Source organism: Calypte anna, chromosome 20, assembly GCF_003957555.1.
Source record: "Calypte anna isolate BGI_N300 chromosome 20, bCalAnn1_v1.p, whole genome shotgun sequence".
In the NCBI taxonomy this organism is placed as follows: Eukaryota; Metazoa; Chordata; class Aves; order Apodiformes; family Trochilidae; genus Calypte; species Calypte anna.
The window spans coordinates 11,642,478-11,667,680 of record NC_044265.1 but is presented as its reverse complement, the minus strand read 5'-3'; the positions used below and the strand labels follow the sequence as shown (position 1 = coordinate 11,667,680).

Below are 25,203 nucleotides of genomic sequence, written 5' to 3'. Positions count from 1 at the left end.
CTCCCTTTTCCATCAGGCCCCACTCCAGACACCTGGGGTGGAGATGAAACTCCACCCCTGCCCATGCATCCTATTGGGAAGGGTCCCCAGCAGCATCCCAGGAGAAGTGACAGGAACAGGACTGGGGGCTGGCAGGACTGGCAGACCCCCCATCGTGAGGAATGGACCCCCCCCCCCCAAAAAACAAAACAAAACAAAACAAAACAACCAAAAAAAAAAAAAAAAAAAAAAAAAAAAAAGGAAAACCAGATGCTTGACCCACACCAGTATCAGCACAGTGGGTCTTGCCCTGTATTTTCCAGTGGGTTTTTTTAAATGCCCCTTTGAAAGCAGCCCAGCCAGCTCAGCTCTGCCTCTTGGATGTTGGCAGGCTGCCACCCTTTAATTAAATCTGGGTCTGTGTCTGGTGCTGGGGGCAGCACAGGGGCTGTGGGAGCCCAGGTGGCTGCAGACAGGGGTGATGAATGAGGAGCTCAGGATAACAGACCTGAGTAATAGTGTCAATATCAGCACCCTGATCAGAGCAGCTGCTGAGCACAGACCCCGACATGGAAAAACTCCTTTGCCTGCATGGAAGTGTGGCCAGGAGCAGAATATGGGTTTGAAACCAAGCTCCTCACTTCATGGCACAAACCAGGGGGGGAAAGTGCTGCCAGAGCCCTTCCTAAGGTCCTTCAGAACCCCAGTGTTTGCCTGCAGTGTGAGGGCAGCTCAGCCTGGAGCCACACTCACCTACACCCTGTGCCCAGGCACAACCCACACCTTGGAGGCTGCTGCTGGTCTGAACTGGGGCTGGGCTGAGCTTCCAGCCTGGGGAAAAGGAGCAGAGACTGAGCAAGGGGAAGCTTCGGCATCTCTCACCCTGCTGGAAAGCAGGAGGCAGGTCGAGCCTGGGAAGTTTTGTCTCTACTTTTTTGTGGCTCTGCATGCAGCAGCTCAGATTGATGCTGCATTGCACATGCACCAATAAAACCTGACCAGCTGCACCTCACTGTCACGGAGCCTTTTTTCTTGCAAGATGCAGCTTTTTTCCGTGCTTTCTTCCCCCTCGTTTCCCCTCGCACCGTTTCCCTTCTCTTGTCCTTCTCCTGCCCACTCACTCGGCCACTGAGGTTTTGCAGCCCCGGGGCTGTTTCTGTGCCAATGTGCAGTGACCCTGCAGGGGACACGGTGACAATGCACAGCCAAGCCTGTGCCCAGCTCAAACCCAGGTCCCAAGCTGCCACCCTGCTGCAGGTCCCCGTCCCCACTGCCTGCAGGGAGTCCGAAAGCTGAGGGGGATGCTCTGGGAAGCTTCCACCTGACGTTGCAGAAGTGCTGTGGGATTTTGACCGGGATGCGGGACTCTGCCTCCACCAAGTGCTCGGCAGAAAGAAGAGGAAGGAGAGAAAGGGTTGGACTTGGTGATCTCTGAGGTCCCTTCCAACCCAGCCAATTCTATGATTCTATGAAAATCCCCGCTCCAGGCAGCACTCGGCTGGGGAACCGCAGGCTGGAGCGCAGCACCCTGCGGTTTGGATTCATCCTCTCGAGTTCCATCAGCTGCACCCCGGCTGCCCTGCAGAATCTAATGGCTCCCTTGGCACCACAGGGCAGGCTGATCTGATCGGCTCTGCTTGCTGATAAAGCCACAGGCAGCAGTGTTGCAATTAAATATTTTCCTCGCTCTATGCTAATGAGAAGCAGGAAGAGCTAAGACAGCGCACAATGGCAGCTAATTACGGGCCAGCAATTACCCACACAATCCTCTCTCCTCATCCTCACGCTGCTTTTCCCCCTTGCCATGAGCCTGACACAAGGACCAGAGCCCTGAAGATGAGCAGAGCCATAAAAAAGCTTTTTGAAGTCCATCCCTTGGAGCCCCATCAGCCCTGGCCATCTCCTCACCTTGTGCTGCTCCCCACCAGGGCAGGGAGAGAGGGGAAGGGGTTTCTTCAGCCTGGTCTGAGCTGCCAGAATTAGTAACACCTGAAAAAAGAAAATCTTAATCACAATAGTTGAATGAAAGGACTATTCTGGGATTTTTCCTGCTTGTTTTCATCAGAGTCTGTGACTTGCTAAAACTTCTTGAAGTCTGGCAAACCAAGCGCTTTCCCAATCACTTTTTTTTTTTTTTTTCTTGCTCAATACAGAGTTTCTATTTTGGAACAGTTTTTCAAGCTGCTGTGTACTTTGCACAATTAGTTAGGGTGTATGCCAGTGACCAGAGAAGGGCTGTGGCAGGGGGCAGATCACACAGATGACATTGACACATGCAAACCAACGAGCACATTTTTATCCGTGCAAGCTCAAACAGGATTGCTGTGCAATCAGTGAAGTGCTTTAAAACAATGCCATAACCTTCTTAAATGCCACGTTTCAAGGTGAAATGGCCTTAAGAATCACTTCCCTCTCCTTCCCAGCCTGCCTGCAAACAAGTGGGATCCTCAATGCCTGGCTGTGGGCGCTGGGAACAGCATCAGCTGCCTGTGATGCATTATTAATAACTGGGATGATTAGCTCCATTTCAGAGAACTGCTCCCTGCCTCTACACACAATGGTTTGCAAAATTATTTGGACAATTCATCTTGTACTTGAGCAAATGAAATTAATCTATTGCTGATGCCGTCCTTTTCTCCTCGTGCCATGTCAAGCCATTAGACAATACTGACAGACAGCAGAAAGAAAGGAAGGAGAAGGGGAAATAGCAGCTGGAGTGACATGTAGAGCCTTTCCAGCAAACCACCTAACTCACAGAGTAGAAGTGGAGCCAGACAAGAGGAAGTTAAAAGATAAATTGTCCTGGGTCCAATTTTTCTGTCCAGGTCCTAGCTGGAAGGTGGGACCTGAGCTCTGGAGGGGAGGCAGGGGAATATCCCAGCTCCTCAACTCCTGCCCAAGTTTTCACCATCAGGAAAATACTAAAGGTAACCAGCAGCAGTTGGGTTCCCTGCCCCATTTCCAGTTGCCCAGACAGTGCTTTTCCACAGAGCCTCAGCACTGGTGGCAGCTCTGGGGAGCATCCCTCTGCCCATGGGGAATTGTTGCTTTTTCTCTCCTTCAACATCTAGTTGGGAAACAGGAAAACTACGTCCACACAGTGGCCAGAGAGATACCCCAGGGAATCTGTGTAACCACAGATAACTTCAGTGCCCTGACTGAATGTGGTTCTGCATCTCATTCCTATTTTTGCTGCTTTCCAAGCAAATTATTAAGGAATCCCACACTCACCTAGCACCAACCCAGCCTTCATCAGCTCACACCTACCAAAAAAAATTGCATGTCAGAGTTTTGTGTCTGGTTGGCATTAATTTTCAAGCTTCCCTGTGCCTTGTAGGCTCTGTGAAAGAAAAGAAAGAAGAACAAAAGAGGCAGGCAGGGAATAATTTCTCACTTCCCCTTCCCTGCTAACAGGAGATGTTTCACAGCCTCTGCGTGGTGAGGAGGCGTGGGAAGTGGCAGGGTAAGAGGAGGTTCTGTGCCTGATGGTTTGGGGATAAGCAGGGAGGGTTTCTCATGCAAGCTAAAAGGGGACATGGGTCCTGCTATCCCCCAGATTCTCCCTCCTGTAACATGCAGTCCTGGGCTGCAGCACCCAGGAAAATTCCTGATTGACCATCATACCCTGGAGGTGTGGGATCTGATCAGTGACCCCATGCATGGCCAACCATGCTGAGGACAGCCAGGGGGTGACAGGAAACATCCTCCAGAAGGAATACCTGGCTCCTGCACAACTTATTTTCCTACAGCTCTTGTGTGATTTGGTCCCTTAATTCACACCAGAGTAGTCTAATGTTGTTCCTTGTCCTCAACTTCTCTCAGCACCCCAACATCCCACAGAGCTGCACCCTGGTCAGGCAGAGAGCAGCGCTGGCAGGACATGATTATTTATTAGTTTTGGAAAAAAATTCAGTTTTTCCTTCTTTTTTTTCTCCCCTTATTTGTTACAGGATGCTCTGAACTGCTTAGGATCACAGTGACTGTTACATTGGTGGCAGCTACGTAGCACTTGGAACAACCCAAGACATCTTAGCTGAGCAGTTTCACAGGAAGGGGACTATCATAAATGCAGGCAGGAAAATGAGAATCTTGTTACTTACCAGAGCAGCAAACTCCTTCTCTTTAGAGAGAAACAGCCCAGAAATCTCAGCAAACACCAGACTGGGCAGTGTGATTGATTTTGTTGCTAAAAAACCTGTTTGCTGTAAGTCAGCTCAATAAACACATCTGCTGGGGGGGTTCAGCTCCTCTCCTGATCCAGGAGGGCTCTGGTTCCTTTACCCTGTGCTATTTCTGGATCCATAAGACTGGTTTGTCTAAAGGCCCAACAACTCCAGGAATGTAAATTTGGGCTTGGAAGGGAGGGATGGTATAAAGCAGCACAGGCAAAAACATCCTGAGCATCCTTCGAGCTTTGCCTGCAGGGAGCTGATGCTTCCTAAATGCTTTGTCTTTCTCCTGTCACTGTCTCCCTTCTAATCCCTCCTCACCATGCTTTTGTAGTCAGAAGCCTGACATCATCTCTATTAGTATCTGCTGCCTTGTAATTCATATCAAAAGGAAGCCTGAAAAGATGGGGAACCAGAGATCAGGACCTGGAGCACTGGCCAACAGAAAAGAACAGGTCAGGCACACCGAGGCTCCATGTGAAATACATTTTATGCTGCCTTTGTCAGACAGATCTAAGGGCAGCAAGAGATGGGGTTGAGGTGTATGAGAAAATCCAGGAGTCAGGAAAAATCCTTGTACAGGTGAAGATGTTCCTAAATTAGATTGATCTGGAGGCTGCTGGGTCAGGCTTTGGAAGGCAGCTGGCAGGAGCAGCTAAAAAGCTAAAAACCCCTCTGCTAAAAACCTCTCTGCTAAAAACTTGTAACCCAGGAGCTAAGCAGGATCCAGCCTCTTCAAACACAGAAAAGAAGGGCTGCTTTCAGGGAGTGGAAGGGAGAACCCACCAGAGCTGATGATGAGGGCTGGAAGGACATAGGGACATGTTCCCCTTTCTCCAAGAAGGGTCCAGTCCTCCAGAGAAAATATGCTTGATGGCTGTTGCCCATTACAGCCTTTCACAGACTGCCCCTAAATGTGCTTTTAGCAGCACAGCCACTTGAAATTCCTGCTTAGAGTGACAACAGCAGCATCTCCAGTAATTTTTGCCTGCCCTTCAGCTCCAGGATCCCATGGATGATGGGTCTGTGGGTCAGCCCAAGGTACTTGTTCGACAGTGTTGGCTGGTCACAACCAGTAACAGTTCAGTAATTATTTTGGACAGGCAGCTTTAGTCCCATCAAGCCAATTCTGCCTCCATCTTTGCTTGTACCTCTCAAGCATCTCCTCCCTGCCCTCCCGGGCTGCTGGATGATTTCACAGGAATGGAGATGGAAAGAGGAGAGGGATGCTGGAGAGGGAGAGAAGCACACCAAGTTTCAGTCCCTCTTGGCAAGACGCTGGTTGGAGACACCAGGCTCTGTTGTCAGAGGCTTTGCAGAAGTCAAGGGGTTAAATACACAAATTAAAGCTTGACAGACTGCTGATTTTCCTAATCTTAGGAAATCTTTTTTGCCTTCTGCTCTTCAGAGAAATATCTTTCCTTCAGTGCTGTGTTGTTCTTGTGCCTCATATGCTTGGGGAGTTAGTACCAGACAGTGAATCCAAGCTTTGACTTACAGAAAGGCCCCTGAAATGCTGTGCATTGAGGACTCTCCAGTTCGTAAGGCACTGACCACCTGATGGAGGAGTTTGGGGACAGCTTCTGCTCTCAGTTACTCCAGGATGACTCTGAAGGAACTCTCTGGCTTCAGCCAAGTTCTGCAGAGACAAAAGCAAAATTGTGTTTATGTTTCTGCTTGGAAACGATCTGGCAGACTGAGGGCTATGTTGCCTTCCCTGATGCACACAATGAATTAATGAGAGGAGAATTGGGACCACGGCGAGCAGCAGTAATGAATTAAACTGAATTAAATTTTGATAGATATTAGAGATGTGCGAGTTACTATAAAAAGTACTATACTTAATTAGCCCAGGAAGTCTGTTAAATATTAGATGAGTTACCAAGCAGCTCCCCATCCCCAGGCCCCCGTGGGCCAGCGGGAAGTGAGGGAGATGACATTTGTAGGGCTTCTCCCAGGAGGACCTGGTGGTAGCTCTGAAGAAAACTCTGGACTCCACAAGTGGCCTTAAACTCTACCACTCTAATTGCTTCGTGCCACGAAGTTTTAGAAAGTTTGATGAGATGGTAAGGAGCCCGCTGAGCCGCAGCTTGCACCAAAGCCCCAAGAAACCCAGCTCATTTCTCTACAGCTGCTCTGCTTTTCCATCTGCCTGGGAACAGCCCTGGCTTCAGCTAGGAATTATTTAGTCCTTCTCAAATGTCCTCACGTCACCCCGAGCATACACCACTTACTGCCATTAAGAGTATTAGGAATAAAGATCAGCCCTGCTTCTTAAACCACCCCCTGATGGAGTACCAAATGTAATGGATATTTTTTTTTTTAACAGAGCTGTTACATTTACTTCTCCACAGAGCAAAATGCTTCCTTTGGTAGCAGCTGCATATGGATATCATGTCTTGTTATTCAGACCCTGCTGTCTCTCTCTGAAAATATCTATTGGTCTTAACAGCAGCTGCCAGCTCGGGCCAAGCTGACAGATGCAGGATGACTTTTGTTTTTATTCTCCTTGTGCTCAGAAATCTTTGTTTCAAAGTGCAATATTGAATTGGCCTTGACTAGAACCAGGTGCTAATTCTGATCAGACAGTTACTTCATTACTAACTGTATTACTCATCCTGCTTTATTGCCTTTTCCTCCCCCAGAGAAAATAATCTCAGCATTTTCATGCTCACAAAAGTGCAGTTGGTTTGCACTAGACTAGGAATGTGACTTTCTTTGATGACAAGGTGATTTGTAATTTTAAGAAGTTAGTTCCCTAGAAACCAAAACCAGAGATGACAGTCTGGGACAGGTCCAACTACCAACAGTCTCCTTGTGGTAAAAGAGGCTTTTTTGGACACCTTGGGAGTTTGGATTTGCAGTTTACATCCACAGGGGGAACACGGAGAAAGAAGGAAGGAAAGGGATGAAAGAAGAAAGGAAAAGAAAGAAGTAAAAAGGTGTTGGGCTTGTTTTGAATACAGATGGACAGGTCATCCCCTCCAGCATTTGTGGTCTTTCTTGGAGACAGGGTGGCATTGCTGCTGTAGGTGCCATGCAGTACAGCTCTCAGGAGGTGATGCTTTGAGAGCAGAGGTGTTAGTGCTCTTCATTGGTTATTTCTTAACATTTTTGAGCACTCTTCCTGTCACCATCATCTTTATACAACATTAAACTGGTCCAATTAAATCCCTTGCAATATGGCAAGGAAAAGACCTTCCACCAGCAGAAGTCATTTTGATACCTGACTGTGAGTGAAGTGAACCAACACCTGATTTCGTGATGTTCCACCTAGGTTTGGATTGCCATGCTATTTTCCAGTCCTAAAAACTCTCCAAGCTTGATAGACAAACTGTTGGTTTCCTTTTTAAAAGAGAAATATATATCAAAGAGTAGCATTTCATTGCAAAGGCATCTCTAGAACTGAAATGCTCCCCTGGCATTTTCTGTGCCCCATCCTCTGATGCTCCATGTAAAAAAAAAATCATACTGGGGGATGGTTTCCCTGTTTGTGCAGTAGCTCAACAGTTTGGCAAATCAGAAGCTCAAAGCCTCCTCCAGAGATTTTGTCCTCAGCTGCTCTGGGATCTCTTTTCTCTGCCACACTGCCCTTACCCTCACCCACGTGTACTGGTAATTTGCAAGGGGATCTGAAAAAGGGAATTTTCCAAACTGAATAAACATTTCCCATGATGAAAGGCAGAAGAAAAGGGAATAAAACAAAGGGATGGGTTCCATAGTGACAGATACTTGTGTGAATGCCAGCACACTTTCAACCTTCAGCAGTGAAGACATGAACACAAAGAGGATTTTTTATCATCTCCTTCTTTAAAGTTTGTTCCACAGATGAGTTGGCTCCATGGGACAGAAATAAGCAATGGAAAAACTGGAATTTATGCATAGCAATAGCAGCAACTCTCCTGGAGGTCTGGAGGTTGCAGAGCCCTGCACAGCCCCACTGCTTCTCTGAGAAGAGCAAACTCCTTGGTGTGGGAGCTCTGTGGAAGGAGAGACAGAGGGGAGTGGAAAGCAGAGAGAAGGTGTCAGGAAAGCTCTACTTTCCCCATGAGATGTTACAGATGCTGATAATGTGTCTTCTGATTTCCATAACTCCTGATTTCAAGGCACAGCTGTCCTCACTCTGTATCTAAACCTGTACCCAAGTGCAAATTCCTCTGTGGGAGGACAGGAGGAGGCTGATCAGCATCCAGGGGATGTTTCTCCTGTCCCGAGGGATTATGAATAACCTAATTTGTCATTAGCACCTCATTGACTGGGCTGATTTGATTTATTATTTGATCTGTGCCAGAAGGAACACAAGCTTCCTTCTCTCCCCTTCACAAAGAAGGGAAGCAAGAGAAGGCATCACCCAGCCTGGCACCCAGGTGTGCCACACACTGAGCTCACCCATGGGTGCAATGCTTTGCCCACACATTTGTGGCCCACAGTGGAGAGACTTCCACTGATGTCAAAGTGCACAAAATTCCTGAGCTGGAGCAGTCAGTGCAAGCAGTGAGTTAGAAATGTGCCTGGAGTAGAGGCAGCAAATTTGGGAACTTTTTCAGCCCTCTGCTGCTTTGTGGAGTTGAGGGTATTTGTACACAGTTTGGCTGTGACCAGCTTGGTCAGGTTGGACTAGGATGTGCATGAAAGCAATTTCAGGTCATGCATTCCCTGAGACAAACCATCTGGAGAGAGTGTGTATTAAGTATAAATTTGATTTCATTTTAGTGACTCAGACATCATTGTCACTTTGTCACTTGTGGAAGATCACAGTCTCTGAAGGTGGGGGATGCTGTCAATTATGTAGCAATATTTAATCAACGAGCTAAAAAGGAATATCCTTCAAGCTTCAGGTTTACTGTATACAAGAGCTACTGTGGGCCAAGATGGTGCTATTTGTAAGAAACTCTTTAATGTACTACTCAGAGCTACTTATGGAATAGCTATTTATGGAATAAAACTTGAGTGGAGCAGATAAAAGTAACAAAGCAATAAAAAAATCTTATTTTGTTACAGGCATCCTGATAGGCCTTCCAGAGTGAGGATCAATCCAACTCCTTGCATTTGGATTTCTTGGTTCATTAGAAAGATAAGAAGCATTCAACAAAAGCTAAGAACCTGAACAAGCATCTAACAAAAATCTCAGCATCTCTACAGCATTCCTAAGAAGACAAAAACAGATTTCATGGCATAGTTCTCCACATCCAGTGTTTTGGAGGATGTCATCTGGAGATTTAATGAATTGTAAATAAATGCATGAGGTAAGCAGTGACAGTGGTCCAAGGCAAAACAGAGGGATGTAGAATAGGCTCTGATCTGACAGCATCTGCCTTTTAGCTAAAGGAATCACACGAGTGTTACAGTGAAAAGATCTTGAACTGTGTGTTTAAGAAAACCATAGGGTTTTATGATACAGGACTTATGAGGATTTAACAAAACTACCAGAATGCTAAATTTTAGAAAGGAGGAGAATCAAAGCTGACCTGGAAAAGTAGGTGTTTCACTGAGAAGAGTGAATCCCAGCACTGTGTCTTCAAGTGGGCAGCATCATCACTGTGCAGAGAAACTGTTTATTTGGATGTGAGGTCTTGGGGAAGTCAGAACTTCTCTGTATCTCTCCTGTTGAACACAGAAATCTCCAAATCACCAGAGAAAGCATAAATGAGATACTAAACAGAGGAAATATATCTGTGCAAAAGAAACATCAAATTGGTCCCTCTAGGACCTCCAAGATAAAATAATAAGCAACAGACACAGGAGCAAGTGGCACTGAGCCACACACACACACAAAGCATGTTCCAAACACCCCACAAGTCAGCCCAGTGCCTTATTTCCCCCCAGTCACCAGCACCAGGCAGGGAGGTGACAGTCACCAGCAAGGCTCAGCAGCCCCTAATGGTCCTCAGGCCCTGTATTAAAACACACACAGACTTTGCAGTGCCCCAACCCAGGGGAGAGTCAACTACTGAATTACATCCAAAGCCTCCCAAACACCAGGAGGCTGCAGAAGCTCTTTGTCTCTTATCCTGAAGACTTCACATCACAGAGAAACTCTCCAGAGCAGTTGTCTTACAAGAGGGTTATTCACTTCTTACTCACTCTCCTATTGAAGGTGAAACACCAGCCAAGTGCAGAATTCTCTTCCTGTACAAAGCAAACTTAAAAAGCCACACATTACCCTGGCCTCTTTTAAAGATATAGAATGTCTGCAAAATTCATGTTCAAGCCAAATGTTTCTCAAGAATGAAACAAGGAAGGAAGCAGAGGGGAGCCATGGCTGAGGGCTCCCTGAAGCAGGGCAGGAGCCCTAGGGAGCAGGCTCGGGGCTGGAACCTCTGAGCTGGAACCTCTACGTCTGCCATCCCCATCCTTGCTTCTTAGTCACAACCTTTGAATAAAAAGAAACCAGGCTCAGGAGAGCTTATAGCTGAGCTATAGCTTCAACCCACTGTAAAGATCCCATTTTGGCTCCCCTACCCACACAAGGATGTAGCAGTATTCACACCTGATAGCCCAGAAGACCCCGTGGGCTGAGTGCAGGGGGATCAATGCACCCTATGTGAACATTTATAAGAACTTATGAACCATGGGATGTCTACATGAGGCAGATGTACTGTGTAAGCCAGGTCAAAGAGTTAGTTAGCAATCATACCATCTGCTAGGTGTAATCTGCTTTAACTACCCCTTCTAGGTTGGGTGATTTCCTTTGTGTTATTACCAAGATAGCATGTTTCCTGAAATATGTTATAAATCAACTGAAGCCAGAAAAAAAACATCAGGATGAGGATAACTATAGTCTGCTCAGCTCTGTCATCTCTTATTTATCTAACACTCCTGACAAATTACTCTGAATAAACAATAATTGAGATTTGTCCACGCTACATTTTGCAAACACTTTATAAACTACCTGAGGTACAAAGCACAGTTTCTGCTTTCTATCTGGATGGTGGAAACTCTGAATAATGAATTATGGTTAACAAACACCAAACAGCTCCTAGTGATAATGCTGCAACATGCACACAATAATTTAGGATTTGTAAACATTGCAATGAATACTAATGATTGCCTGAATAGCTAGAGATTACAAATAGCACCAGATGACAGCCACAGAATGAAAGCTGTCTGAGAGTTCATTAAACAGGGGAAAAAATAGAAGTCCTTGCTCCATCACATCTCAGGTGAGATGCACAAATTTCAGGTCCTCTCCACTGCAGCTGTGCTGTAGCTGCACAACCAGGCTGTTTCCCCACCCTGGTGGTAATTCTGCCGGGTTTGGTGTCAAATCTCATCTTCCCCAAAGCAGCACTGAAGCCCTGCACAAAATTCCCCCAAGCCTCCCCCCACTGCACTCTCCAGCCCTTATCCCACCGGCCGGGAGCTTGGGGCACTCGCAGCATCCTCTGCTCGCCCTCCCGTGGCTCCCACAAGCCCACAGTGACATCCTCTGTCGGGACCTGGCAGCAGAGGTGACCCAGGACACCTCACCAGTCAGCTGGCAACTGGTGGCACTTGCGTGCTTGCCCCTCAAACAGAGACCAGAGCTAAACTGGGAGCCAGGAAGTTGCCTGAGTGCTGGAGAAGTGAAGGGACAGGATGAGGCTGGTCCTTGCCAGTGGCCACCCTTCATCTGGTGCCACCAAAGGCCACCCCTGCTGTTCGGTGAGGTCCCTGACTGTGCTGTGAGGGAAGGTGTTCTCACCTCCCGGTTCTGCTGGCTGCAAACGATTTACGAGGATTTGAAAGAGCCCTTTCAGCCTCCCCAGCAGGACCAGCATCAGCTATCAAGACAGCAGACAAGGTAGTGGGTTTGAATTGAGGCTGCAACTGTTCCTGATGTGAAAATAGCTTTTGGAGTAATCAGAAGGCAGCAAAATCCCTGGCAATCAGTTTCATGCATGTTTCTGGCTTTGCACAGTTTTCTTGCTTTGCTTTTTGATCTGTATTCTTCAATGGGGTGCAGAACTCACCACATTTTCCCAGAAAAAAGGAGCTTGGTCAGGGTCTCCAGCCAGTATCCCTCTCTGGCTTCCAGTGCTGCTTTCCTGCTCATCCCCATGCCATTCTCCAGAAACAGGGATTATGTTAAGCTACCCTGGTGACAAGAAACCCCTGAGGACATTTCCACTCCTGCATTCTGGAACAGGCACTGCACACAGGGGTTTTACAGCAAGGTAACTTCATCCTGGAGTATCACCAACTGAAGAAAGTGTTGAAACAAAAGTTATTCTATTTAGCAAAGAAAATATCAAACAAGTGGAAGGAGAAGGGAGTAATAATAATACTCCTGGAGTTGGGGACTGTGAGCAAGGAATCCTTGGTTTGCAGACCTGCAAAAGGTAGGTAAAGAGCTACCTGCTCCCAGGCAGCTTCACCTCTTCCTCCTGCTGGTCCTCCACTTTCCTCCACTTACTTGGAGACCCCTCCTGCCTGACCTGGAGTCTGATTAAAGGACAAGCCAGGCCTTGATCTCCACTGAGGTGGGAACCATAAGCACTCCCCATGGCCTTTATCTTGAGGAGATGCAGCGATGTTCCATGGGGAATACAAGGACCCTTTAGGAGTATTCGTGGATGCTCCCGGCTTGAGGGGGAAGGAAGAACGTAGGGATGCTCTCGAAGGATGCAGGGATGCTCTGGGGTATTCAGGGTTGCTCCGAGGGGGGGATGCAGGGATGCTGGGGGCTGGAGTGCCGGTCCCACGGCCGCAGGGCAGCGCGGGGTTGCGGCGCCCCGAGGGGCGGGAGGCGGGGCGGGGAGGGGCGGCAGCCCCGCGGCTGCAGCGCGGAGCGGCGGGGCCATGGAGAGCTCCGGAGCGCTGAACGGCTCCGCCACCACCGGGCGCTTCGCCGCCGCCGGCACGGCCGCGCTGGGAGCGCTGATGGCCCTGCTGATCGCCGTCACCGTGGCCGGCAACGCGCTGGTGATGTTGGCCTTCGTGGCGGACTCCAGCCTGCGGACCCAGAACAACTTCTTCCTCCTCAACCTGGCCATCTCGGATTTCCTAGTAGGTAAAGTGCCCTCCCCATCCCATCCATTCCATCCCATCCCATCCTATCCCCACCCCCTCGGGGGGCTCCTGCCCGGCCCGGCAGAAACTTCACGGCCAAGCGGGCAGCGGCTCCCGGGATGCCACCGACCCGACTGCTCCAGGGTCCCCACACCCGCAACCCCGCGTCCCCTCCGGCCGTGCCCCGCTCTCTCCCCCCGACACCCTCCCGCACCCCCGGGTCCCTCCTCACCCCCCCGGTCACGGACAGGTGCGGGGCTCTTGGGAGGGGGGGGACGAACCCTGTCCGGCGCTGCGGGGCTCAGCCCCCCGCATCCCGATGCCCGCCGACCCCTCTGGTTCCAGGGGCCTTCTGCATTCCCTTGTACGTGCCCTATGTGCTGACGGGGAGATGGATCTTCGGGAGAAGCCTCTGCAAACTCTGGCTGGTAGTTGATTACCTGCTCTGCACCTCTTCGGTCTTCAACATCGTACTAATTAGCTATGACAGATTCCTCTCGGTGACAAGAGCGGTGAGTCCTGTCATGGCAGCTGGGAGAGGAATAACTCTCCTTCTGTTTTCCTCTTCAGATCCTTTGCAATAATTAAAAGCTCTCCGAGTCCTCCAGAAATGATGAATCTCTCAGCCTGGTGATGGAAAGCAATAATTACCCACAAATACATACTTCAGCTGTGGTTTTTCACATTACTATTTCTGGCGTAATTAAATCACTTAAGGCTCAGACCCCATTGTGCAGGTGTTCCCTTCCCAGAATAAAGAGAAGTGAGTACAAGTGAGTCAGGGAGGTAAGCACATCTATTACTAACTTGAAGAGACTTACAATCTCCTGGACAAACAGGTGGCTTGCAGCTGGACTCTCAGCTTCTCCCTGGCTACCGAGGCAGCAGGTTGCAGTATCCATTGGCAGGCCACTGCCCTGAGATCTCTGGGTACAGGGCAAGATGAAAACTCCCATCCTTTCATGGGTGAAAATGAGCAATTTGCAGGCAGATCGTCTCCACTGCTGTTTGGTTGTTCCCATAATCCAAATACAACGTGGATTAGGTACAGGGCGCAGAGAAAGCCAGAGCTGATGCTTGCCTAGCCCAGGAGTTTGAGGCATATCTCTCCCCAGGAGTTGTAGAGAGGACCTTGGGACAACTCAGGGAAGTGGTGGGGTGCAGTAGGCTGCCTGGCTCCATCCAAGTCTGTACTAATTTCCACTATGCAGATGCTGGGTCTGGTTTTGGAGTGGCAAGATGAGGATTTTAAGTCTTCCCTGCAGCAGTGTGATTTATCTAGCAATTGCTTCTCCTGGCTATGGCATTATGAATCTGTTAGGCTGCTAAGATATTGCCTAGCAACTTTACCAGGAACACCAACCACTTATTTGTGAAGAGCCTCAACCAGTTGGGGTGTGTGGCCATACTTAAGTTTTTCCCATTTCAGGTCGCCTACAGAGCCCAGCAAGGTAACACCAGGCAAGCAGTGCTGAAGATGGTGATGGTTTGGGTGTTAGCATTCCTGCTTTATGGACCTGCCATTATCAGCTGGGAGTATATATCAGGCCAGAGTATTATACCCACTGGGGAGTGCTACGCTGAGTTTTTCTACAACTGGTATTTCCTCATGACAGCCTCCACGCTGGAGTTTTTCACACCTTTCATCAGCGTACTGTTTTTCAACCTCAGCATTTACCTGAACATACAGAAACGTACCAAAATACGCCTGGATATCTTCCATGAAGTGCAGAACCAGTCCTTCACTGAAGAGATGGAAATGAGCCCAGATGCAAAGCTTCCTTTGAAATGCTGCAAGTGGGAGCAGAAGGAGTCAGCTGAAACCCTCGACCTCTCCAAGAACAAAGATGAAGCAGCAGCCTCCACTGGCAGCCTTGGTGCCAAAGACCTGCAGTCAACAAGCTCTGAGAGCTCTGGGAAACCCAAGTGTTACAACAAAAAGAGCTGTAAAAATTCAGCATCCACTCTGTCCTTAGAGAAAAAGATGAAGGTGGTGTCCCAGAGCATGACTCAACGCTTCAGGCTCTCGAGAGACAAGAAAGTGGCTAAATCACTGGCAATCATTGTGGGCATTTTTGGGATTTGCTGGGCACCATACACTCTCCTGATGATCATCCGTGCTGGCTGCCATGGCCACTGCATCTCTGACTACTGGTACGAGACTTCTTTCTGGCTCCTGTGGATCAACTCAGCTGTCAACCCCATCCTGTACCCTCTCTGCCACTACAGTTTCAGAAGAGCTTTCATTAAACTCCTCTGTCCCAAGAAGCTGAAGGTTCAGCCTCATGATCCTCTTCAGAACTGCTGGAAGTGAAGCCAGCCCTGTGTGGGGTTGAGAAGAGCTTTGGTTTCACACACTGTGTTATGGAAAAGTTCTGTACCTTGCTTCCTTGGAGCACTGGCCTGGGACATGTGAGGAAGGCAGCAGCGAGACCACTATTAATATATTCTAGTCCATCAACAACAAAATCCCAAACCACACAGAATAGAAGGGTAAGAGGTTTTTTTACATTAACTACAGGCAGTGAAATCTGTGTCCTCCCCTTGCAGGTGTCATAAAGAACTCTGCTGCCACCTACACAGCCAGAGTGGCACCACCATTTCACTAAAAAGAAAAAAACAGAAATCAAACCCGAAAAATTAAAGCTAACAAAAATAAATATCTGACCCAAAACAACTGGACAAAACTGCAATTTACCTGTTTGCAGATCTGATTTTTCCTGTAAATGGGAGTGTTTTTTCTTACACTTAAGATATTACTGCCATCTGGTGATACAGAAAGAAGAGAATAAACCTCAGAAGCAAACCACCTCATTTATCATTATTGCTACAGCCACAGCCTAGATCCATGTTGCATGTGGTGGAATAGATGTCCCTTCCCCTTCCCCAAAAGGGACAAATCTCTACCCTAAGGGGTTTACAGCCAGACTCACAGGTGCCAAATATCCTGAAACACCCTGTTGGTATTCCCTGATCCCTGCTTCAAAACTGATTCCATTTCCTCTGTGTCCAGCCACACAGTGAGCAGTGCTCCCACAGCTTCTCTCCTGCCCAGAGCTGAGCAGCAGGATCAGGTCCTGAGTGAAGTAAATCTTGTGTTCATTTATTTTTTTAAGTTAGTTTCAAACCTCTTCATTTTAGCAAGTTCCAGAACTGTTGCATGCTGACTTTTAAAATACATTATTCGAATGGAGACCTGGACTGAGCTGGTCCCAGGCCACATAAACATTATTTTTATTTTTTTTTTTATTATTTTAAAGCAGAAAACTAATTCAACAGATAGAACACCAGATTCAAGAGAGCAGGGCTGTAGCCTCAGTATTAATGTAAAATCTTGGGCATTTTCTCTCTGCTTCCCATCTTGTGCTTCACCATACTTCCCCTTTTATTCTGCAGCCTCTTAGAGAACAGAGGGAATCTGACCATAAGGCAAAAGACTTCACCTGCCCATTTTTGTCAGCAATGACAAAAGCTCATATTTAACAGTGTTGTACAGGGAAACTCAAGATTAGAAGCCTGCAAACTCCATTAACAAATAGAAACCCAGCTGCTGTACAGTAATACCCAAAAGCTTCTGCTGCTGTGATTGCCAGTTCACTGCTGTAAGCAAACTGCTTTGGGCTGCTGCTAGGGAATAAAAGCAAATCCTGTCCAACTTCATTGCAGTGACACTTGCTGGGTAGATCAGTGTTGTAATCTGAAGTCAGGTTTTCAGTTGTGTCTTGTTTTGTGGATATGACAAATTTCAGTCTTGTGGCCAGTTCAGTCAGACCATTGTATATGGGTTAAAATATATCCTTTGAAATAAGTGTACTGAGAATTGTCAGTATGTGCTGTTGAGCCTGCTTGTACCTTTCCTTGTGTCTGCTGCCTTCTGAAAGCCACAATAAAAGTATTTTTATACAAAGATTGCCAAATATTTCACAGGAAGCAGGGGGTTGCTGGAAATGATAAAAATCCAACTGAAAGCAAAGCATCTATGGGTTTGCCTGAGAAGGCAATTAAAGCCTACACATCTTGCAAAAATACAGCTCCTGAAACATCTGAGTTTCTCTTACCTCTGATTAGCAGGTTCATGACACCACACTAGGGTGCAGTGAGAGCACAACACTTCATTCTTTCCAACTCTGGTTCTTTTCCAGAAGGTGTTATATTATATCTGAACAGGTTACACTAACACCAACTCTTCCTGTGACTTCCAAAACCCACTGGACTGCCCCAAAATGGCAAAGTCACGATGTGACCAACGTACTGGTTTCCAGCCGTGGTTCTCTTCATTTTTTCATCAAGAGAGGTAGGATTACTAGATCATTCAGTCTGACAAAAGAAAAAAAGCTCCTGGCTTCATTACACCTCCAGGAAAGGGTAGAGAAATTTTTTTATCTGCCTTTTTTATTTTTAACCTGGTATTGAACAGTGGCTCCCTACTTCACACTCTCATCCTCCAGAACAAGGATTTTGGTTTTCTCTTTTAAAGATTATCCTGCATAACCTTCACTGGATCAGTGCAAAGTCTTTGAAATGCAGTAGAAGCCAAATAACTGTTCAAATTATACTAAATTGGTTGCAAAAGAGAAAACAGGCCACGTTTCATGTCATCTTCCATCACTCAAAGACCCCACGTTCTCCAAAAAGATTTTACCAGCTTCTGAAGTCATGGTCACACCACTTGCTCCTGTACCACTTCTTTTTACCTGACCCAAAAAGCTATTTCTTGTCTCCTTAGAGCACACATCTCTCTGATATTCCTATTTCTTCTCAGCAGTCCTTGGCGTGCTTGCAAAGAAACATTGATTTTGTGCCATCTACTGTCACTAAAATGAGAGAGATGCTACAGGTAGCTCCTGAAACTCAAGCCAGATACCAGGTGATCAGCAATAGTGGAATTACAGCACAAAACCCACTTTGCTGCATTCTTTCTCTTCTCCCTTTTTTTTTGAAGGTTGTTATTTTCCACAGGAATAACACCAAACATGACCAAAAGCCCTGGTATCACATTAGCACAGAGATTTTTATTTTGAGAGAGAACAGACTTAAAAGAAAAGATGAAAACTCATCTGAACAAACTCACAGCTCTCTGGGTTAACAGCCAGATCTCTGATAAACTAGAGGTGAGAATGCCCTCCACACTGTGGCTGTGTTACTTCTGGCTAAAAAAATGCATGAAAAACAAATTTATCAATTCTTACCCGAAACATTTGCCTGAGCAGGGACCAGGAATTGGGCTTTCCAGTAGAATTAAAATAGGAAGGTGACAGAGGGGGGTGGTTTTGTTTTCTTATTTCCTCCACATTCCAACACATGTCAAATTAAATTGAAACATTATTATGCAGTAAGACCAAAGAAAAGCAAAAGGAAGCATGTACTGAGTTATTTTCCCAGGCTGTTTCCCTCCCCTTTCTATAAATTTTCCCTCCTTGGAACTTGATTTAATTGAAGCCAATAAAAAAGCAAACAAACCCCCACAATACATTAACACTTCTAGCTACAGAACTGGTTTTCCTCCACGTGAGGAGCTGGGAAATCAGGCATTTAGAAAAGCAGTTGCAAGTGTTTAAATTCTGAATTTTCTCCTGATGCTGTGTGACTCCCTTCTCAAATTCTTAACTTCTGATTCAGTATTTGTGAACTGAAGGCAAACAGGAGGCTTTCTCCTCCATGCATTGGTAGTAACTCTGCTTAAAAGCAAAGAGACAAGCTTTGAATTTCAAGGTGACTTTGCCATTACTTAGGGTAGGAATTTTTCCTTTCCACCTGTGAGCAAAATAAGTAAGCAAAATACCCAGTTTTAAGAGACTCAAAATTAATAATACTCCCAGGGAGCTGGTGGAGATTGGGTTCCCTTCAGACATCCATAAACCCAGGATGTGCCTGCACATCCCAGCTGGGCAGCTGCCACTTTCTTTAAGAGTTCCACAAGTAGGATAAATACATTTCTGTATCATTTAAAATCCTAATGGTACTTTCCTCTGAGCTTTCAGATGAGTGAAGAAATGGACCCATTTCACTGTAAGCCTTTTGCAGAGTATTTTTATGGTCTCTGACCTCCATATGGGACCTCCTGAATTACCTCAACTTAACTGAAAGTAGATTTATTCTTTGATGGATTTTGCAGGGAAGATACTTGCATTCCTTCCTGAAATAAGAGCTCTTGCCTGGTGAAATAAAAAAGAAAAATAACTGCTTATGCCTGGCTTGAGGTCACACATGAGCACAGGCTTCATGCTGAAAATGTTATGAGCTGGTTTGAAGTTTCAGAGTAGCTGATAACCACTTCAAATATCCTTTAAAGAGTATTTGAATTCTGACAACTTTTAGTGTTCAGAATATAAATGCCTGTATGCATTTGGACAAGACAGGGACGAGGGAGCTTCAAGGCATAATCAAATATGAGCTGTGAAAGCACATTACCATCAGACAAGGTAGGGCTTGTCAACTAGCCCAGCAAAACACCTATATATGGATTTTGTTACCATATCTGCTAAAAAATTTCCCCATTCCTATGCAGGCAGGACCTGTTTTCAAAACCAAGGGAAGACTTGCTGTAATTATGAGCATGCAAATATCTGTGGAAGCACATAGGAGCCCACACAGGAAAGAAACCCAGCTATTTCCAGGGAGAGGTGTCCAATTTACACCTGGAGTGTCAGTGAACAACATTCCTGCAGGTGTAAACAGTACCCAGGACCTTTTCAAAGCAGCAGTCTGGGTGACTTTCTCTAAGATCTGTCAGAGGCAGTGCCAGTGCCCTTCTCCTAACACAAATCTACACTTGACTCACTGGGGATGTAAAGGCCACCCCAGACAGCTCTGTGGCTCCCTTCAGGAGGCAACATCTGCATCCCCATAAACATTAAAGAACATTTTCCAACACTGCTACTTGCTGGCTCAATGGTGCTTCCTCTCTCATCACCAATAATGAGAGATCTCTTCACACACACACAGGAACTTTGCTGCCAGTGCCTCTTTCTCAGCACCCTCCCTCAATTACCATTCCTTATTTGTTATCTCCAACCTGCAGTTAGATAAATTGCTCCATTGTTCCAGAGGCATTACTGAAGCTTCATTAGCTCAAGTAGGAGACTTGAGAAGAAGGGAGAATGCAAGGAGCTTTTGTTGGAAAACACCTGTCTAGGAGAATTAATGGGATCTGCTGAGAGGGATGGGCTTTGAAATCAAGACAATGTGATTATGTTTTTGTTTGAAAGGATGCTGTTGGTCTTCCTTCCATGTTTGTAAATGAACTTACATTTCCATAGCAGAACTAGGATGGAAAGACAGTAGGTAAGTAGCCTTGCTAGAAAGAAGTTTAACAACATGATTTCTATGAGGGAAGATTAATTTTTCATAACTCCAGCTCCCATGCAGTGATACAAACCCAGCTTTGCAGTATAGACCTGGTCTTGGAAGAGACCTCCACTCCACAGGACTTATCCTGCCAATACATGAAACACAATCAGGAATATTATTACCTTTACTTCTGATGTGGGAATTACAGGCAAGAGCCATCCTGGAGGAGTGCCACAAAAAAGAAAAGTGGTCTCAATTTCTAAGAGCCTTCCATGGAAGATTCTGGAGCTGGGTAGTGGATAGTAGGGAACTGACAACCCTTCTGTGTTCCCTAAACCTTGATGTAATTCTCCTTTCCTCCTTACCACCACACAACATGCTTTTCTGCCCCTATTTGCAGGATTAAGGAAGTCAGGGGTTTAGAAAAGCACCTAGGGATTCTGCAGTGTGCAAAGTATTATTAACCTCATCCCATCCTTTTATTGAGGTACAAAACTCCCATTAGCATTCACTTTGAAAAACTCCACTGCTACCCGGGAGAGGAAGACTTTTACATACCTCAAAGGCAAAAAAACCCCAGATCTGTCCCTAAACCTCTTGTTGTGAGCTTAGGAATGCTGATGAGTCATTAAATCAGCACCATTTCTATTGCTATGGTCCAGGCTGCGTGAGCATCAGTTATTACTGGGTATTTACAAGCTCCACTTTCTTACACTGTAATTTACAAGATGCTTGCACAGACTGGGTACAAAAGGGAAATAATATTTAATCAAATTACCATACATCATAGGTAGAGCTATCCTAACACATGTGTGGGGGAAGAACAAGCCTATTATTTTTCCATCTGTAAAATTTTGCAACCTGAAACAATAAATTACCTAATTTTTTGGTAAGCAGGACTAAGCAGGACTTTCACTTGTGTCACAGAGGCTTTTCTTACACACCAAATACCTACCAGTAATTCCCAGATCCTCCTGCCATACCATGCAGTGATTAGGTATTAAAGATGTCAAGGAAAAGGGTGTGAAGGTAGATGGCTGTGACTGTACAAACATCACAAATATCCCTCCTGTGCATGTAAATGCACAATTTGGGACAAAAAATAGAGCTTTTATGGTCAGACTGCATCTGTTCCTCTGAGCACAAAAATGTAGCTGTGATGCAACACTGCCTTTTGAATGGCTTTTGTCATGGTACCCTAGGATTTAGCACTACAATTAACACTGAAGGAAAACTGATTGCAAAGTAGTTAATAATCTCATTCAAGATATCTCTGAATATTCACAGACAAGCAGCTCTCTGCTTGGAGGGCAGTGACAGTTCTGGCAAATTTTTTTTAGCTGTTAAGTAACAGCTCTCAGACAGCATTAGTCATTAGAAGCTGTTGATGGAAAAACAAACAATACTGGGAGTTGCATATATAATTCCTTAACCATGAGGTTGCACGTACACCCTGCAGTGCTCAGGAACTGATGAGAGGTTGGCAAAGCTCAGCAATCTCCTCCATGATGCAAATAACTTACACTCTCAGAAGCACACATTTGATAGGCAATTACACTGTTTAATATATCTTATACAGGTTGTATTAACTCTAACATAACCTGTATATTTTCATGAAGTCTCTGGTAAATGGTCTGGGAGCAAGGAGTTAAGGTATTATGCAAGAGCTTCCATAAAAGTAATGAGCAAGGAGATTCTGTGCTGCTGCCACTAATAACTTTTAATCAAAATGAAGGTTGCAAAGCATTTTACAGAATTACTCAGGCAGAACAATGCTGATATATAGCTAAAACTGGAGTAAGAGGAAGACTGAAGTCATCTAGTTCAGGAAGAGCTGAAATCCCTTAGAAATTCCCGCTCACAAATCCCTCGTGCTCCTGATCTCTGTTCCAAAGTGACCATCTCAAAACCTGTTTCTGATAACATGGGGTTTTATAGCAATTTCCTTTGAAAAACTATAAATTCAATCTTCCTCTCTTCATCACTTGAGGGGTTGCCCCAACTGAAGTACTGAGCAGAAGACAAAGAACTGGGAAATAAACTATTTAAGGCCACGATGATCAATGCATCTTAATAACCATGTTTTTAGCTCAGCAATTAATTCACTGTGTTCCATCACTATGCATCACTTTAGCAGAGTGCTTTTCAATCACAATTTGTAAATAGGAAGAATTTCTAATCAATTCTAATCACTCCCATCTGTGGCATCAGGAGGTATCCAATCACCCAGTGTAACACAGCAGAGCTGCCTCCTCCACACCAAAGCAGCACAAAGCAAAACATGGGTTTTAATTACCCTAAATGCAACCTCTACAAGTCTGTGCTGAGGTATTTGTGTGCCAACAGGAGCCACCAAATTGCCTTAAAAAAGCAGATTATTAACTGTAAGTGAGAGGAACAAGCACAAAATATTTTCTGAGAAAATCTGAACGAGTTCCTTCTTAATTCAATTACATTTGTGAGACTCTGCAGTTATTTTCCCCATTAATGTGGAAGTACTCAGGCTTTCCTTGCATGAACATGGGAATACAGCTATTTTTTTAGCTTGAATATTCACTTAGAGCAAATTTTCAACTGTGCATTTATTCATCAAGTGACCTTGATGGGTTAATTAAATGTATTATTGGGTTTGTTCCAAACTAAATACATTAGGAAATTAACTTCTCCAGCACTAACTTAATTTAGATTGAATTCACAATTCTAGACCTGTTCTGTGCTGCTCAGTTTCACAAGCTACTTCAATTTATTTAATAAGCATTAAAAAATAACTATCTTCAGAACATTTAATTGGTGATAATTTACATTAATTATCAGCACCTGTTAATAAAGTCTACATGTGTCACATGGCAATTTTTGTTATTCATCCCCAAATCAGGATTTGTTCACTGTGAAAAAAAAACAACCTAAAAGCCTTTTAAAAATAGGAGATAAGAAGTCATACCACAGAAAACTCCTAAACACAGAGTGCAAATACCATGGAGAAGGTCAAATGGATCCTGCAGATTTTTGGAGAGGGCAGATGAGAAGCTGAGCAGGTGTGCAGGGAGCTGTGTCTTCCTGTGCTATTCCTGCAGATGTTTAGGTGAAGAACTTTGAAGCTACAAATGCAAATATGACACAGAGTTAGCTATAAAAGACACAAGGCAGCTAGAATGACAACAGTCCTGTTGCAGGACTAGCACTGAACTCCATTTTTTTCCAAATTCCAGGTCCTCTGCCTTGCTACAGATTTCCTAAGTGACTGGGCAAGTTGCAGGGGTCCAAATCCAAACAGACACTTAAACCCAAAACTTCTAAAATTCAGGTGTTTCCTCAGCTTTTCCCAGACTGACTCAATTTGGACCTCAGGTTCCTGGGATTCAGTTTCTAGCAGTGAGATAAGGTTAATAAATCCCTCTCAAACATAAGGTATTGTTATATTTAAAAACAAAGAAACTTAGGATATAAAACACATGAAGTTTTCAGCTCTTAAAACCACTTTCCTAATGGCAATAAATTAGTTAATGAGGCTAAAAATTTTTGGTTGATACAGAAACAGAAGAGTTAGCTTACCAAAATAAAATACTTCTTTTAAACCTACAGTTAAGGGGGCCAGCAGGTCCTTGTGCTAACCCATCACACAGATGTGCAAGACTCAAAAGCACAAATTCTGGTACTGCCCTTCCTAAATGTTACAAGTTTTTGTTTTTCTAGACAGAGCTCCTTCCCCTAATTACTGTTGATTTGAATTACTGGTTTAAACTTCCATTACTGTTGATTTGAATTACTGGTTTAAACTTCCATTACATGTCTGGTGTGGGGGTGGGTAAGTGAAGAAAATAAACATTTAAAATAAACAAAATAAAAAATAAGAAATAAGAAAATAAGAAGAAAATAAGAAAATAAACAAGTAAAAAAAAATCTGATTTAATATGATGACCTTTTACCAGCTTATTTTTTAAATGTGATAAATGTGTGTCCTGTCTGGACAAGGCAAACTCACTGCTCAAACTCATCTTCCTAGTTTGTGACAGAGGAAAACAACAGGAAATGAATAGCCACAAAACAGTGTGATTTCATGAATAAGATAATCAAAATAGGGATACTTCATCTGTAATATCACAGATGTCTTGTCAGCCAGTTTTCTTAGCAATTGAATTGCCTCATGCAAATATTTTTTCATAAGCATTTTCCACTTTTAGTGAAAGATTAATTTATTTAGATTTAGGCAATGAATAGCTCAGTTCCATCAGTGGCTGATTAGTGTTTGTACAAAGGGAGCACTGGGTGTCTTCAGAAAATAGTGATGTTCCTGTCTCAGTGGTAATTAAACCCTGAGGAACCAAATGTCAAGATTCAATGAAACATCTTTAAAACTATCACCAAGCTTTTCCATGTCCTAAAACCAATCAGACCTCCTCGATGTGTTCTAAAACACTGACTCTTAACTACACATTAATTGAGGATTGATTTCTCCAGTGACAAAAGACAAAAAGGCACTCACTGAGGATTTGAATAACAAAAGAGAGTTTGTTCTGTAGTTGGTTTGTAGTCCATTTTCAATCAGTGCTGCTGAGGCTGGATCTAAATGCATTTCTAAAAATGTGCATTTTGAAAGCTGATTTAGTCTGTGTAATGTGGCTTATTCAGCATATGTGAATAAGCACCAGGCTCTTCATGTTTTGTGTCTTATTTTACCCAATAACCATGGCATAAAATAGCAGCATTTGAGTATATTCTAATGCTGCATAGAGGTTAAAAATCCCAATGACCTGAGCCTGGGTCACTGCATTAT

General features: G+C 45.0%; 1 protein-coding gene across 1 annotated transcript; it reads left to right on the top strand.

Annotated features, from left to right (window-relative positions):
* The first annotated feature begins 12,929 nt into the window (after positions 1 to 12,929).
* HRH3 (histamine receptor H3) lies at positions 12,930 to 15,453 on the top strand. Its single transcript, XM_030463107.1, has 3 exons — positions 12,930 to 13,140; positions 13,485 to 13,651; positions 14,569 to 15,453. The coding sequence occupies exons 1-3, from the start codon at positions 12,930 to 12,932 to the stop codon at positions 15,451 to 15,453; spliced, it is 1,263 nt and encodes a 420-aa protein (XP_030318967.1).
* The last annotated feature ends 9,750 nt before the right edge of the window (positions 15,454 to 25,203 follow it).